At 45.6% G+C, this 15,951-nt stretch overlaps 1 protein-coding gene across 1 annotated transcript; it reads left to right on the top strand.

The window, feature by feature from the left end:
- Positions 1-12,792: 12,792 nt before the first annotated feature.
- On the top strand, positions 12,793-15,034 carry LOC141110465 (hepcidin-1-like). The gene is made up of 3 exons (XM_073601819.1): positions 12,793-12,946; positions 13,117-13,173; positions 14,666-15,034. The coding sequence occupies exons 1-3, from the start codon at positions 12,869-12,871 to the stop codon at positions 14,765-14,767; spliced, it is 237 nt and encodes a 78-aa protein (XP_073457920.1). The 5' UTR covers positions 12,793-12,868; the 3' UTR covers positions 14,768-15,034.
- Positions 15,035-15,951: the final 917 nt, after the last annotated feature.

Raw genomic sequence — 15,951 nt, forward strand, 5'->3', positions numbered from 1 at the left:
GTAGTACAAGGAGAAAGATTTACCCCCCCTTCCTGACCAGGCCATTTCTTGCTTTTTGGCACTGCGTTACTTTAACTGATAACTGCGCGGCCGTGTAACGCTGTACATAAATGAAATTTCGTTTGGTGGTATAGATTGTTTATGACTAAGGTCTTATGGGCTGAAACGCGTCAACTGACTGTTCACTGTGGCTATTCAATAAAATGAAGAAATTTTAAGAGCAACAACCGGAGTGCGGATCAATTTTTCTACATAGATTGGTTTGCGCAAAAGTTATAGCGTCTACAAACTATGGGATATAAACTGGATTTATATTTTTTTATACTAGTAATGGCAGCAATCAGCAACTTATAGCAGGACTACAAAAATTGCAGCAGAGAATCTGCCACTAACTGACACTTTGTGGGGATCAGTGACACTAATACAGTAATCAGTGCTTAAAATATGCACTGTCACTGTACTAATGACCCTGGCTGGGAAGGGGTTAAACATCTAGGGCGATCAAAGGGTTAACTGTGTGCCTAACCAGTGTTTATGTGTTTTCTATGTGCTGTTTTTTACTAAGGGATGTGCTGGATTTTATTCCCTGCTTTGCAGGGAAACAAAATCCAGCACATCCCCACTGACAGGACAGAGCTCTGTTCTGTGTCTCTCCTCGCTGATCAGCGGGTGACGGCGGACATCCATTGGCTGGCACCCGCCGATCGGCTTGGACTGTGTCTAATCACAGCTCGTGCGCCCCCCTGCCCGGAAGTGCAGGATCATGTACCAAGTACGTGATGCGGCACAGAAGATTCGTTCTGCCGCTGTACTCAGACATGAGGCAGTCAGCAAGCGGTTGGGTCAGGTCCTCAGATATATCATCGTTTTTGGTAAATCTAAAGTTGATTGTTTGGCCAGATTGCAATGTGTCGACCTGACTCGCTACTTGAATTACTATATGACCAAAGGTTTGTGGACCCCTGACCATCATATCTACCATAAGGTACGTGGAGGCACCTCTAAAATACTGAGTTCAGGTGCCTCCAATGAAGGGTGCTGTTAATGCTACAGCATACAAAGACATTTTTTACCCCCCAGAGGAACCCCTAAAATAATTTTTGGGGTTTGGGGAACTCTTACTCATACAGTACCACTTTATTGGGGGTCAATGGTAAAAAATGCCCTCTACTACATCACTGGTCAATAGAAAGAATGCCACCCTTACAGTGGTGATGAGAATGCCACCCTTATAGACAACTAAAAAGATAATAGGGGTCATGCTACTGGCTTTGGTCCTGGAACTATGCAGGTCTCATCAAAAGGTCAATCACTCGCAGCTTAAGGAACCCTAGCAACTTCTGGAGGGAGCCCTAAGGTTTCATGGAACCCTGGTGCTTTCTGGATCTGGTCCACAGGCTGCACAGTCTTTTGCTCTTCTTCAAGTCAAGGACCCCTGGTTGAGAATGGCTGGTTTAGATAATTGTCCTCTTCCAACCTTTTGATGAAGATCCTTTTTTGTTCCAGTATGGCTGCCCCTCTACCCAAGCCAGCTCCATAAAGACACGGTTTGATGTGGAGAAACTCGAGTACCCTTCACAGAGCCCTGACCTCAACCCTATGGACATAGGGAGTGCACCCCAAAACTCAAACACACATGCCTTTCTCTGCAGCCTCATCTGCACAGGACAGGGAATTAATGTGAAGTGCTCTGTGCTACGTGGCTTCCCATTCATTCACAAACTGAAGCATTTACTATGCTTCAACAATGAATGAACAGAGTGTATTCACTGTGTTCTTTTATAAAAAAGAGGCCATTAGTAATCTACATACCGTATTTACTAGCCCCTACCCCCGCTTTCCATCCTGAAACATCCTCCGCAGCAGCCGGGGGGGGAGAAGAGAGGAGAGAAGCCAGCGGCGTGGGGGGGCCAACACAGGGGGAGGCCTGGGCAGTAGGGGGAATCTGCACCGCACGTAGTGATTAGGGTATGCCCAGGCACATCTGGCACACCCCTGGCGCACGCCTATGCCTATTGAACACCTCTGAGGTCAACTGGAACACCAAATATGAGCTAGGTCTTCTCATCCAACATCAGTACTTGATCTCACAAATGCTGTTTTGGCTGGATGGGGACAGGCTGCACAGTCTTCTGTTCCGCTTCAAGCCAAGGAACTCTGGTTGAGAATGGCTGGTTTAAATAATTGTCCTCTTCCACCCTATTGGTGAAGACCCTTTTTTTGTTCCAGTATGGCTGCCCCCTCTTCACAAAGCCAGGTCCATAAAGACATGGTTTGATGTGGAGGAACTCGAGTATCCTGCACAGAACTCTGACTTTGACCCTATTGAACACCTTTGAGGTCAACTGGAAGACCAATTATGAGCCAGGTCTTCTCATCCAACCTCGGTACTTGAACTCACAAATGCTGTTTTGACTGGATGGGCACAGGCTGCACAGTCTTCTGCTCCGCTTCAAGTCAAGGAACTCTGGTTGAGGATGGCTGGTTTAACTAATTGTCCTCTTCCACCCTATTGGTGAAGACCCTTTTTTGTTCCAGTATGGCTGCCCCCTCTTCACAAAGCCAGGTCCATAAAGACATGGTTTGATGTGGAGGAACTTGAGTATCCTGCACAACCCTAATGAACACCTTTGAGGTCAACCGGAAAACCAATTATGAGCCCAGTCTTCTCATCCAGCCTCGGTACTTAACCTCACAAATGCTGTTTTGGCTTGATGGGCACTCATTTCCCCAGACACACTCCAGATTTGTGACCACGTTGTATTTGATTGTCAATACTGAGCATCGAACATAACGGCGGGGAGATGACTTTTGGCCATGGTATGTGTATACCCCTGTATGGCTCATGGGTGGGTGGGGCATTATAAAAAAGGTGTCAAAGAGCAAATAGTTTTGTTGACATTTTTCTTACCCTTAGCGTAATACAAATTTTAGAAGAGAGAACATATATTTATAGAGATCTACATCTCAGAACTAGTAGGGGGACAGTTGATGAGTAAAGGGGTGGCATTTGGCAGCTATGACCAAGTATAGTCAAGGTGAGATTATGAAATGTGTTGTAGAAGCCGGCCACCTCTGCTCTGTCCAGCCCGCCTGACGCCCAGCTCCCTCCTGGCGCCGTGCTGCTGTTTGCGAAGCGTGTACTTTAACTCCATGGCCCCTTTCTATGTCACAATCTGGGTGAGGGCTCCAGTAATCTCACAGACAGGGCTCTCCTCCATAGCGTTCCCAGCAGACCCCCCTCCCCAGTTCCAGGATTTGGAAGGATTTATGAAAACACCTGGGGTCGTCTAGTCTGTTTATTGTCCGGCATCCCTCAGACAAATGGTCATGTGCTGCAAGGACAGGCAGTTCTCCATCTTTCTTTGGATTTTTTCCCTGAGCTTGAACACTTGATAGACAGCATATTCCTGGGGTTCATCTAGTGTCCTCCCTAAAAATTCACAGAGTGCTAGAAAGCGTTATTGTAATCCCCCTTACATCACAGTCTTCTCTTACATCATTGTCCCCATCAGAATCCTCCTCTTACATCATTGTCCCCATCAGAATCCTCCTCTTACATCATTGTCCCCATCAGAATCCTCCTCTTACATCATTGTCCCCATCAGAATCCTCCTCTTACATCATTGTCCCCATCAGAATCCTCCTCTTACATCATTGTCCCCATCAGAATCCTACTCTTACATCATTGTCCCCATCAGAATCCTCCTCTTACATCATTGTCCCTATCTGAATCCCCCTTGCATCACAGTCTCCTCTTTTATCAGGATCTCCATAAGAGTCCCCACATTTATCATTGTCCCCATCAGAATCCTCCTCTTACATCGGTGTCCCCATAAGTGCTTGGGATGGTCCCTCAGAAGCAGCTGATTTCCGGATGCTGTTTTAACCATTTTTCACACCACTTCCGGGTCACGGTGTCAGTCATACTGGCTGGGAAAGAAACCGGAATGGAATGGAGTGTGGTCTGCGCTCCATTGGCTTCATTGGAGCACAGGTGAGACATCGGGGGTCTTTTAGTCCCCCGATGTCTCATAAAAGAGGACCCATCACCGAAAAAAGTGTCACTTTTTCTCCCCTACGTGATGAAAAAAATGGTAAGTAAAAAAAAATAATGTAAAAATTAAAGTTACACCCAAGCACTGAAAACCCCCCTCCAAAAAAACGGCACGTAGGACTCAAGTGGTTAAAGCTCACTACACCCATACAAACCACCAACCACCCTAATTCTTTCCTTCCCTTCACAGTATTGCGAATTGGACGCTGGTTTCCCCCTCATCCAATTCACATAGCAGGAGATTGTGACTGACTGTCTATGGAGACGGTTCACATATCTCCGAAGCAGCTCCGGTGCGAAATTGAACAGGTGTCCGCTGCATCTTCTGGTCCTTTCAGGTACAAATTCAGCCAAAATTTGGGCTGAACCGGTGAATGTAGACGCACCGGACCCCCTGCTGTGAGCCGCTCCATGCTCTAGTGTGAACCCAGCCTTAAGCCCCATACACACACTATTAGATTTTCTGCAGATTTTTGTCTTCAGATTTACCAAAACCATATAGTGCAAGGGCTGGCCTGATTGCATCCAAATTGAAACTCTAAAGGTTTGACCTCATATATGGTTTTGGTGAGTCTGAAGACAAAAATCTGCAGAAAATCTAATATCTATTCTATATCACCAACATTTTCTGTTGCTTGCCAAAATGTCAGAGATAAAAAAAACTCTTAATTTGATTAATCCGCGAGTAATAAACTGACGCTGACATGTGTCGCCGAAATGCTAGGCAAAGATCACATGGTCTCTGCCAATGCCAAGTGTTCTCCAACGACCATGAAATCCTATTACTACCGGACCTCTAAACTCTTACGGTGTTTATGTTGCAGTCATTGTGTGTTGTGTGGCTCAGGATGACCTTGACATTGTACTGACTCTCATACACTGAAGTCTGTCTGCCGGATGAGTGGAAAGAGGAGACAGCGCAGAACATTATCAGCAATCTCCACCACTTCTCCTACAAGTGTCCCCCAAAGAAGAGACTCCCCCTTCTATTCTACTCATTCCTAGCCTGGTACTTCAGGTACATGTTGTCCTCCGCCGTACCCCCCTCATACAGTCACTGTGACTAATACATCAAAGTGAAAAACTACAATACACTGACACCAAACTACAAACATAAACCAACATCAACTGTATGACAACTGATCATCATTTCTTGTAGAGTTTGTCACAGGGATACAAACCTCTCACCACCCTCTTCCATCACCGATCACCCCTGCACCCCCTGCCACCCTCCTCCATCACCGATCACCCCTGCACCCCCTGCCACCCTCCTCCATCACCGATCACCCCTGCACCCCCTTCCAATACTGCTCACCCCTGCACCCCCTTCCAATACTGCTCACCCCTGCACCCCCTGCCACCCTCTTCCAACACTGCTCACCCCTGCACCCCCTGCCACCCTCTTCCATCACTGATCACCCCTGCACCCCCTGCCACCCTCTTCCAATACTGCTCACCCCTGCACCCCCTGCCACCCTCTTCCATCACCGATCACCCCTGCCACCCTCTTCCAACACTGCTCACCCCTGCACCCCCTGCCACCCTCTTCCATCACCGATCACCCCTACACCCCCTGCCACCCTCTTCCAACACTGCTCACCCCTGCACCCCCTGCTATCTTCTTCCAACATTGCTCACCTCTACATCCCCTGCCGACCTCTTCCAACACTGCTCACCCCTACACCCCCTGCCACCCTCTTCCAACACTGCTCACCCCTGCACCCCCTGCCACCCTCTTCTATCACAGATCACCCCTGCCACCCTCTTCTATCACCGATCACCCCTGCCACCCTCTTCTATCACCGATCACCCCTGCACCCCCTGCCACCCTCTTCCAATACTGCTCACCCCTGCACCCCCTGCCACCCTCTTCCAATACTGCTCACCCCTGCACCCCCTGCCACCCTCTTCCAATACTGCTCACCCCTGCACCCCCTGCCACCCTCTTTCAATACTGCTCACCCCTGCACCCCCTGCCACCCTCTTCCAATACTGCTTACCCCTGCACCCACTGCCACCCTCTTCCATCACCGATCACCCCTACACCCCCTGCCACCCACTTCTAACACTGCTCACCCCTGCACCCCCTGCCATCCTCTTCCAACACTGCTCACCTCTACATCCCCTGCCGACCTCTTCTAGCACTGCTCACCTCTGTACCCCTCTTCCAACAAGAATCACTACTGCACTCCTGCCACCCTTTTCCAACACTGCTCACCTCTGCACCCCCTGCCACCCTCTTCAAACACTGATCACCTCTGCACCCCCCACCGCCCTCACCCATATCCTGCTCACCCCTGCACCACCTGCCACCCTCTCCCAACACTGCTCACCCCTGCACCCCCTTCCACCCTCTTCCAACACTGTTCACCAATGCCACCACCCTCTTTTAACACTAATCACCTCTGCACCCCCGCCACCCTCTCCACTCTCCAAACAATGATCACCTCTGCACCCCCGGTCACCCTCTCCAAACACTGATCACCTCTGCACCCCCGCCACCCTCTCCACTCTCCAAACAATGATCACCTCTGCACCCCCGGTCACCCTCTTCTAACACTACTCACCTCTGCACCCCCTGACATCCTCTTCCAACACTGTTCACCAATGCCACCCTCTTTTAACACTAATAACCTCTGCACCCCCCGCCACCCTCTTCAAACACTGCTTACCCCTGCCACCCTCTTCCAACACTGCTCACCTCTGCACCCCCCGCCACCCTCTTCCAACACTGTTCACCAATGCCACCCTCTTTTAACACTAATCACCTCTGCACCCCCTGTCACCCTCTCCAAACACTGATCACCTCTGCACCCCCTGCCGCCCTCTTCCAACACTGCTCACCTCTGCACCCCCCACCATCCTCTTCCAACACTGATCACCAATGCCACCCTCTTTTAACACTAATCACCTCTGCACCCCCTGCCACCCTCTTACAACACGGCTCACCTCTGCACCCCCCCGCCACCCTCTTCCAACACTACTCACCTCTGCACCCCCTGCCACCCTCTCCCAACACTGCTCACCTCTGCACCCCCCGCCACCCTCTTCCAACACTACTCACCTCTGCACCCCCTGTCACCCTCTCCAAACACTGATCACCTCTGCACCCCCCCCTCGCCGCCACCCTCTCCAAACACTGATCATCTCTGCACCCCCGGTCACCCTCTTCCAACACTGCTCACCTCTGCACCCCCTGTCAGCCTCTTCCAGCACTGCTCACCTCTGCACCCCCCTGTCACCCTCTTCAAACACTGCTCACCTCTGCACCCCGCCACCCTCTCCAAACACAGATCACCTCTGCACCCCCCGCCACCCTCTCCAAACACTGATCACCTCTGCACCCCCTGTCACCCTCTTCAAACACTGATCACCTCTGCACCCCTGCCACTCTCTTCCAACACTGTGACAGAGTGATATTCAGGGAGATAATTGTCACCCCATAACAATACGTGTGCAAAGGAGCTTTATGGCAGGATCACCAGAAATTATTTTAATGAAAGCTGCAAACTCTTCTAGAAGCTTGGTGTATTTCTTCCAGATCTCTGCAGTCATTCGTGTGAGACTTTTCCTTCCTGTAATAAAGACCGCTCACTGCTGCTTCCTCTCCTTCTGCAGGGTGACTGGTCTTGTTTCCACCCCCTCCTGTTTTCTGCAGGCAGCCTGTAGGTGGAGCTGCTGGGTCCCTCCCACAGCTCTGCTCTCTGCACAGGCTATGTACAGCACAGTGATGATGTCACTGCTACTTTTACAAGGTAACATCTGGGTTTGCAAAGGCATTTGATACACACAAAGCTGATTTCTAACCTTTGTGGCTATTGAGGAATATAATGAACGCTTTTTTTCCCTGGGAGTTCAGCTTTAAAATCTACATTAAAATGTTATAAAGCTAATATGATTGGGTTTTCTGATAAAAAAGATTCCTTATAATAAGTATATCTTATTTTTACTCAGCAGCTCCTCCTCTGGTAGTAGAATCCATATCCTATCATAGAGACACTGTTATGCAGAGAGCCATGCTGTCTTTGTTATCTTTCAGCAGATAACAATCTATCGATGGGCTCATCCTCCCTCCTCCCGTCACCCTCTGTCACTATCCGCTAAGGTCAGCGGCTGGCCTGGCGCCCCTGCGTCTGACAATGGCCGACTCCCAGGAGCCTGGTCCTTCTGGACTTCAGCCTGACACACACACAGGGTGAGAGGGGGATCGCACCCAGCAAATCTCACCTGACTCGTTATGTCTGTCAGTAATGTGTACTATCAACAAATCAGTCCGAAATCTTAAAGTACTCAAAATCTATGTATCATGCTTATTATTAATAAGTAGATCAGCAAAGTAGTGTAAAGTAGACGCCAAGGCTCCATGCTCACCAAGGCTCCATTTAATTCACACCAAGGCACCATTCAAACCAAGGCTCCATTCATGCCAAGAGTTCATTGACACCAAGGCTCTATTTACACCAAAGCTTCGTTCAAACCAAGGTTCCATTCATGCCAGGACTCCATTGACACCAAGGTTCCATTCAAACCAAAGCTCCATTTACGCCAAGGATCCATTCACGCCAAGGATCCATTCACGCCAAGGATCCATTTAAACCAAGGCTCCATTCACGCCAAGGATCCATTCAAACCAAGGCTCCATTCACAATAAGGCTCTATTCACACCAAAGCTCTATTCACACCAAGGCTCCATTCACACCAAAGCTCCATTAAAACCAAGGATCCATTCACACTAAGGCTCTATTCACCAAAGTTCTATTCAAACCAAGGCTCTATTCAAACCAAGGTTCCATTCAAACCAAGGTTCCATTCAAACCAAGGTCTACATTAATGCCAAGGCTCCATTGACACCAAGGCTCTATTCAAACCAAAACCCCATTCATGCCAAGGATCCATTTAAAACAAGTCTCCGCTCACACCAAGGCTTCATTCACACTAAGGCTCCATTCACATGAAAGCTCCATTCACACCAAGGCTCATTTTACACCAAAGCTCCATTCAAACCAAGGCACCATTTAATTCACACCAAGGCTCAATTCATACCAAGGCTCTATTCAATTCACACCAAGGCTCAATTCACGCCAAGGATCCATTCACACCAACACTCCCTTGACAGAAAGGCTCCATTCACGCCAAGGATCCATTCAAACCAAGACTCCACTCACACCGAGGCTCTATTCACACTAAGGCATTATTCACACCAAAGCTCCATCACACCAAGGCTCTATTCAAACTAAGGCTCTATTCACATCAAGGCTCCATTCAAACCAAGGCTCCATTCAAACTAAGGCTCCATTAAAACTAAGGCTCCATTAAAACTAAGGCTTCATTCAAACCAAGGTTTCATTCAAACCAAAGATTCTTTCAAACCAAGGCTCCATTCACACTAAGGCTCCATTCACACCCTAGTCTCTATTCAAACCAAGGCTTCATTCACGCCAAGGCTTCATTCACGCCAAGGCTCCATTCATGCCAAGGATCCATTCAAACCAAGGCACCATTCAATTCACACCAAGGCTCCATTCTCACCAAGGCTCCATTCAGACCAAAGCTTCATTCACACCAAGGCTCCATTCTCGCCAAGGCTCCTTTCATACTGAGGCTGCATTCAATTCACACCAAAGTTCCATTCAAACCAAGGCTCCATTCAATTCACACCAAGGCTCCATTCTCACCAAAGCTCAATTCATACCAAGGCTCTACTCAATTCACACCAAAGCTTCATTCAAACCAAGGCTTCATTCAAACCAAGGCTTCATTCAAACCAAGGCTCCATTCAAACCAAGGCTCCATTCAAACCAAAGCTCCATTCAAACCAAGGCTCCATTCACACCAAGGCTCCATTTACACCCTAGTCTCTATTCAAACCAACAGACTCCATTCACGCCAAGGCTCCATAAACGCCAAGGATCCATTCAAACCAAGACTCCACTCACACCAAAGCTCCATTCACACTAAGGCACTATTCACACAAAAGCTCCATTCACATCAAGGCTCTATTCAAACCAAGGCTCCATTCACACTAAGGTTCAATTCACATCAAGGCTCCGTTCAAACTAAGGCTTCATTCAAACCAAGGCTTCATTCAAACCAAGGCTCCATTCAAACCAAGGCTCCATTAAAACTAAGGCTTCATTCAAACCAAGGTTTCATTCAAACCAAGGATTCATTCAAACCAAGGCTCCATTCACACTAAGGCTCCATTCACACAAAAGCTCCATTCACATCAAGGCTCTATTGAAACCAAGGCTCCATTCACACTAAGGTTTAATTCACATCAAGGCTCCGTTCAAACTAAGGCTTCATTCAAACCAAGGCTCCATTCAAACCAAGGCTCCATTCAAACCAAGGCTCCATTCACACCAAGGCTCCATTCACACCCTAGTCTCTATTCACGCCAAGGCTCCATTCACGCCAAGGATCCATTCAAACCAAGACTCCACTCACACCAAGGCTCCATTCACACTAAGGCACTATTCATACCAAAGCTTCATTCACACCAAGGCTCCATTCACACTAAGGCTCCATTCACACCAAGGCTCCATTCACACCAAGGCTCCATTCAAATCAAGGCTTCATTCAAACCAAGGCTCCATTCACACCTAGTCTCTATTCAAACCAAGGCTCCATTAACGCCAAGGCTCCATTCACATCAAAGCTCCATTTAAACCAAGGCTCCATTCAAGCCAAGGCTCCAATCACACCAAAGCTCCTTTCATGCCAAAGCTCCATTCTAACCAAGGCTCCATTCACACTAAGGCTTCATTCACACCAAGGCTCAATTCATAACAAAGCTTCATTCAAACCAAGTCCCCATTTAAGTCAAGCCCCAATGTATACCACGGCTCCATTCATGTCAAGACGATCCTTTGCTGTGCCTATAACGCACATGTGTTAAGTTGTGTAAAAATGTGCACTGCAATGAGACAGACCTTTTATTTAAATGAGCTGCCACCGCACCGCAATGTGCAGAAAACTGAACCATTTTTGGTAATGCAGCTCAACACTAGATAGTGCATTACTGTGTATTGCAGTATTCTGCAACACAGAGCTGTTCCCTCAAAAAACTACATGTAAAGTTATTCTGTGTAAATGAGGCAAAATTGAATGGCATTCACTGAAAAAAAAAAAATGACAGCTCTTGGTCCCCACTAGTGATAGCTAGCCGGTGGGACCGACTCCCAATAAAGTGATTACAGCTATAGCCAATTACAGTGGTTATATGGCCCCCGATCCTTTCCACCCCCTGGTTGTACAGACGAAGGCTCTATTCAAACCAAAGCTCCATTCATGCCAAGGATGCATTCAAACCAAGACTCTACTCACACCAATGCTCTATTCTCACCAAGGCTCCATTCATACCAAGGCTCCATTCACATCAAGGCTCCATTCACATCAAGGCTCCATTCACATCAAGGCTCCATTCTCACCAAGGCTTCATTCAGTTCACACCAAGGCTCTATTCTCATCAAGGCTCCATTTACACCAAGGCCCAATTCATACCAAGGCTCCATTCAATTCACACCAAGGCTCCGTTTACACCAAGGATCCATTCAAGACAAGACTCCATTGACACCAAGGCTCCATTTAAACCAAAGCTCCATTCACGCCAAGGCTCCATTCAAACCAAGGCTCCATTCATGCCAAGGCTCCATTCAAACCAAGGCTCCATTCATCCCAAGGCTCTATTCGAACCAAGGCTCCACTAATGCCAAAGCTCTATTCAAACCAAGGCTCCAGTCAAACCAAGGATCCATTCAAGCCAAGGATCCATTCAAGCCAAGGATCCATTTAAACCAAGGCTCCATTTACGCCAAGGATCCATTCAAACCAAGGCTCCATTTACACCAAGCATCCATTCAAACCACGGCTCCATTCACACTAATGCCCTGTACACACGACCGGTTTTGCCGTCGGAATAAACTCCGAAGGTTTCTCCGACGGAACTCCGACGGAATTCCATTCAAGCGGTCTTGCATACACACGGTCAAACCAAAGTCCGACCAAAGGCCGACCGTCAAGAGCGTGGTGACGTACAACACGTACGACGGGACTAGAAAAAGGAAGTTCAAAAAGCCAATAGCTTCCGCCTCGTACTTGCTTCACAGCATGCGTCGTGTTTGGTCCGTTGGAACAGCATACAGACGATCGGTTTTCCCGATAAGATCGGTCCGTCAGAATTTTCTGAAAAAAAAGTCCGATGAGGTATACACACGATCGGAATATACGATGAAAAGCTTCCGTCGGACTTTTTTTGTCGGACATTCCGCTCGTGTGTACGTGGCATAAGGCACCATTCACACCAAAGCTGTCTCCCATTTGTCTCCCATTGATTTTAGTGGGGTTTGGGTTCTTTGAACCCCTGCTTAAACCAAACCCAGGGCAGTTTGGCTTATCACTATTGACTGTATATTGTACCTGTATATTCATAACATAATAGTACAAAGTATCGGGTGTCCAAAAACCAAAAATGGTTCCAGGTGCCTCTCAACAAATGAATATTCCATAAAAAAAAAAAAAAAAACAGAAACATAATCCTGCTCATTAGGAACATTCAAATCCATCTACACTGCCCGAGCTGACTTGTGTTTACTACTAAAAAGGTAAAAAAAAAAAAAGGAAAAGGTAGCAATCATCACAAACAATCAGAAGAGATAAGGTTGGAAAGTCTCCTGACGCCAGAGATTATCGGAAAGGTCACCTCGTGTGTGACCCCGGGGACGGGATCTGTATATATAGAGCTCTGTGCTGGCCAGAGAGATAGAACTCATCACTGATCGAGATCACCAGTGACACCAACCCACCGACACCATGAAGACCACCATACTGTGCCTCATCCTCATCCTCTCCACCGCCTCCCACCGAGGACACACCACCTCCATCAACCAGGTAAGACATAACTCTCCATCTACACACCTATCCATCACATCTATCTATCTATCTATCTATCTATCTATCTATCTATCTATCTATCTATCTATCTATCTATCTATCTATCTATCTATCTATCTATCTATCTATCTATCTATCTCATAATAATAATAATAATATCTTTTCAGCAGGATGAAGTGATACACGCTGAGCACAATCTACTCCAGGAGGAGACCAGCGTACAGGTGAGTCTTCTGTCATCTTGTAGATTTTTTGATGTCTCGTATTTCTTATCGGCTGCAGTTAGAGGATATAATTCTTGGATCAGCAGACAGGAAGTCGGCTTTTCATTTCCAGCTCATTCCATTCCTCTATGTTTTGGAATTATAAATGCTTATAAATGAAGGTCACTAATATTATATAAGAACAGTCAACTTGGAACTTGAGTGTCCTGCCTCCCTTTACTATTACTATTATTTAAAGGCTCACAACTACCCAAAGGTTCTGCCTTTAACAGCTGCTGAAAAGTTCAACAAAGTGCAAAATGCAACCTAGAATATGCAAACTGCAACCTGCAAAGGTGTGAATCAGACATAGGCATTTCTAGTGCTTTTTTGCATTTTGCAGATTTGCGTAGGAAACCACGTTGAATGGACTGTAGTGCAAATCTGCAAAATGCAAAAAGCACTAAAAATGCATAGGTGTGAATCAGGCCTTAGAGTAAAAGATATAACAACCCAGTGAGCAATTTAAGCTGTGATATCACTTTTTTGGTGGAGCTGACCTTTTAGGACCTTTTAGGAAAATCCTGAATTTTGGCCACTAGATGGAGCTGAGAATTATAAGAAATACAGTAAATACTTATTTACTATGACCCTCAGCACCATCTAGTGGTCGTAATGCAGTATTCTTCTCACTCTATAAATAAATAACATTCAACCCAAAAAGAAAATAGCCTAATAACATTTGATTCTCACAGATTCTCACATTTGATGTATGCAGTTTTATAGGACAGATCGCTCTGTTCATATTTTATAAACACCTGTCTATATAGTTGCAATAATATGCCCAGGTTTGCTACCACATGTCTGCAGCATTAAGAAGTTAAAGTGGACCTTCGGTCATTTTTTCATCTTTCCATCTATTAAATCTTCTGCCCTTGTTGTTGTTTTAACTTTGGATAGTATTTTTTTTTCTGCCAGTAAATCCCTTATACAGCCCACTTCCTGTTTCTTGTCTGTTCATTAGCCTAGGCTTATTACATCATGTACGGCTCTCTCTCGCTCTCATTAGAGTTTGCCAGGAAGGGAGGGGGGATGAGTCATAAGAGGGCCAATGAGAGCTGCTGAGCTGGAGGTGTGCCTCTGTGTGTCTGTGTAAATCCAGGAAGTGACCACAGTTAAAATGGCTGCAGCCAGACTCAGTGGAGGGAGATTTATGCAGCATATTCGGCAAGTACAGAATCGCAGTATATATACAATAATATGCAAAGTGGTTGGAGGGAAGCTTCAGGATGGCAAAGATGTTTTTATTACAAATTATGTGAGCAGACTGCAGTTCCTCTTTAAAGAGCGTAATAGAAGCCATAGCGGAACATAAGGCTGCTGTGGGGTCAGCTCTGGCTATGTAGTGATTCATGCAGCTGTAATATTTGGCATGTAAATGGAAGGACTTGTAATGACATTTCCATCCTCAGATTTGGATAAACTTGACATTTTGTTTCTCCTTTTATTCCAGGAAACTCTGCTCAGATCCAAGCGCCATTCCCACCTCTCTATCTGCAGTTTTTGCTGCAACTGCTGCAAGTACAAGGGCTGCGGCTGGTGCTGTCTGACCTGAACCCTACCAGAAATTACCCCCCCCCCCCTCCCAGCCACTGACTTCCCCCTGGGAATGGAAGGAAGGACAGGAGATCAACAGTGTATGTGGCTGGACTTCCATACAGACCTCCAATATTTCCAATATTTATAAATATTTTATTACACTGTAAAATAAGCTGCTTTGTATAGAAACATTTTCCTTTTCTTCTGTATATATCGTTCTACAATTGTTTGTTTGTTTGTTTTTTTTATTATAATAAAGATTACATTGTAATACAATAGACAATGTGTTATGTGACAGCTTTATTACCTGGTTTACATTTTAACCCCTTCACTGCCAGAGACGTGTTTGCTTTTTTTTTGCAAACATTTAAAAATCTTTGGAGGCCTGATAATTAATTGAAAAAAAAAAAAAAAAAAAAAAAAAAAAATATATATATATATATATATATATATATTTTTTTTTTTTTTTTCTTGCACATGATTGGGTGTTCTGTTGAAGGTGAACAAGCTCAATTTATATAGCAAATCAGGGTCAATATTCACATTTATGCTACAGCTTTCTATAGTTTTAAAGAATAGTGAAAATTACTAAGTAATAGGTGCATAATATATATATATAATTATTATTATTATACAGGATTTATATAGCGCCAACAGTTTGCACAGCACTTAAAAAATGAAGGCAGACATTACAGTTACATAACAATTTGGTACAAGAGGAATCAAGGGAATTTAGTATATATACACGCATATATATATATATATATATATATATATATACATATATAGACAGAGAGAGAGAGAGAGAGAGAGAGAGAGAGAGAGAATAAATAAATAAATATATATATATATATATATATATATATATACAAACATCAGATAAAATAAGTATTGAACATGTCACCATTTTTCTAGGTAAATATATTTCTAAAGGTGCTATTGACATGAAATTTTCCCCACATGTCGGTAACAACTCCTGCCATCCATACATACCAAGACACCAAAAACAAATAAGTTCAGAAATTAAGTTATGTGTACTAAAAATGGAATGTCGCAGGGAAAAAGTACTGAACACGCTACCTGAAATTTATTTAATACTTACTACAAAATCCTTTGTTGGCAATGACAGCTTCAGGACGCCTTCTGTATAGAGAAACTAGTCGCATATACAGTGTATATTTATTTTTATATATATATATA

This window comes from Aquarana catesbeiana, linkage group LG10, assembly GCF_042186555.1.
Source record: "Aquarana catesbeiana isolate 2022-GZ linkage group LG10, ASM4218655v1, whole genome shotgun sequence".
NCBI lineage: Eukaryota > Metazoa > Chordata > Amphibia > Anura > Ranidae > Aquarana > Aquarana catesbeiana.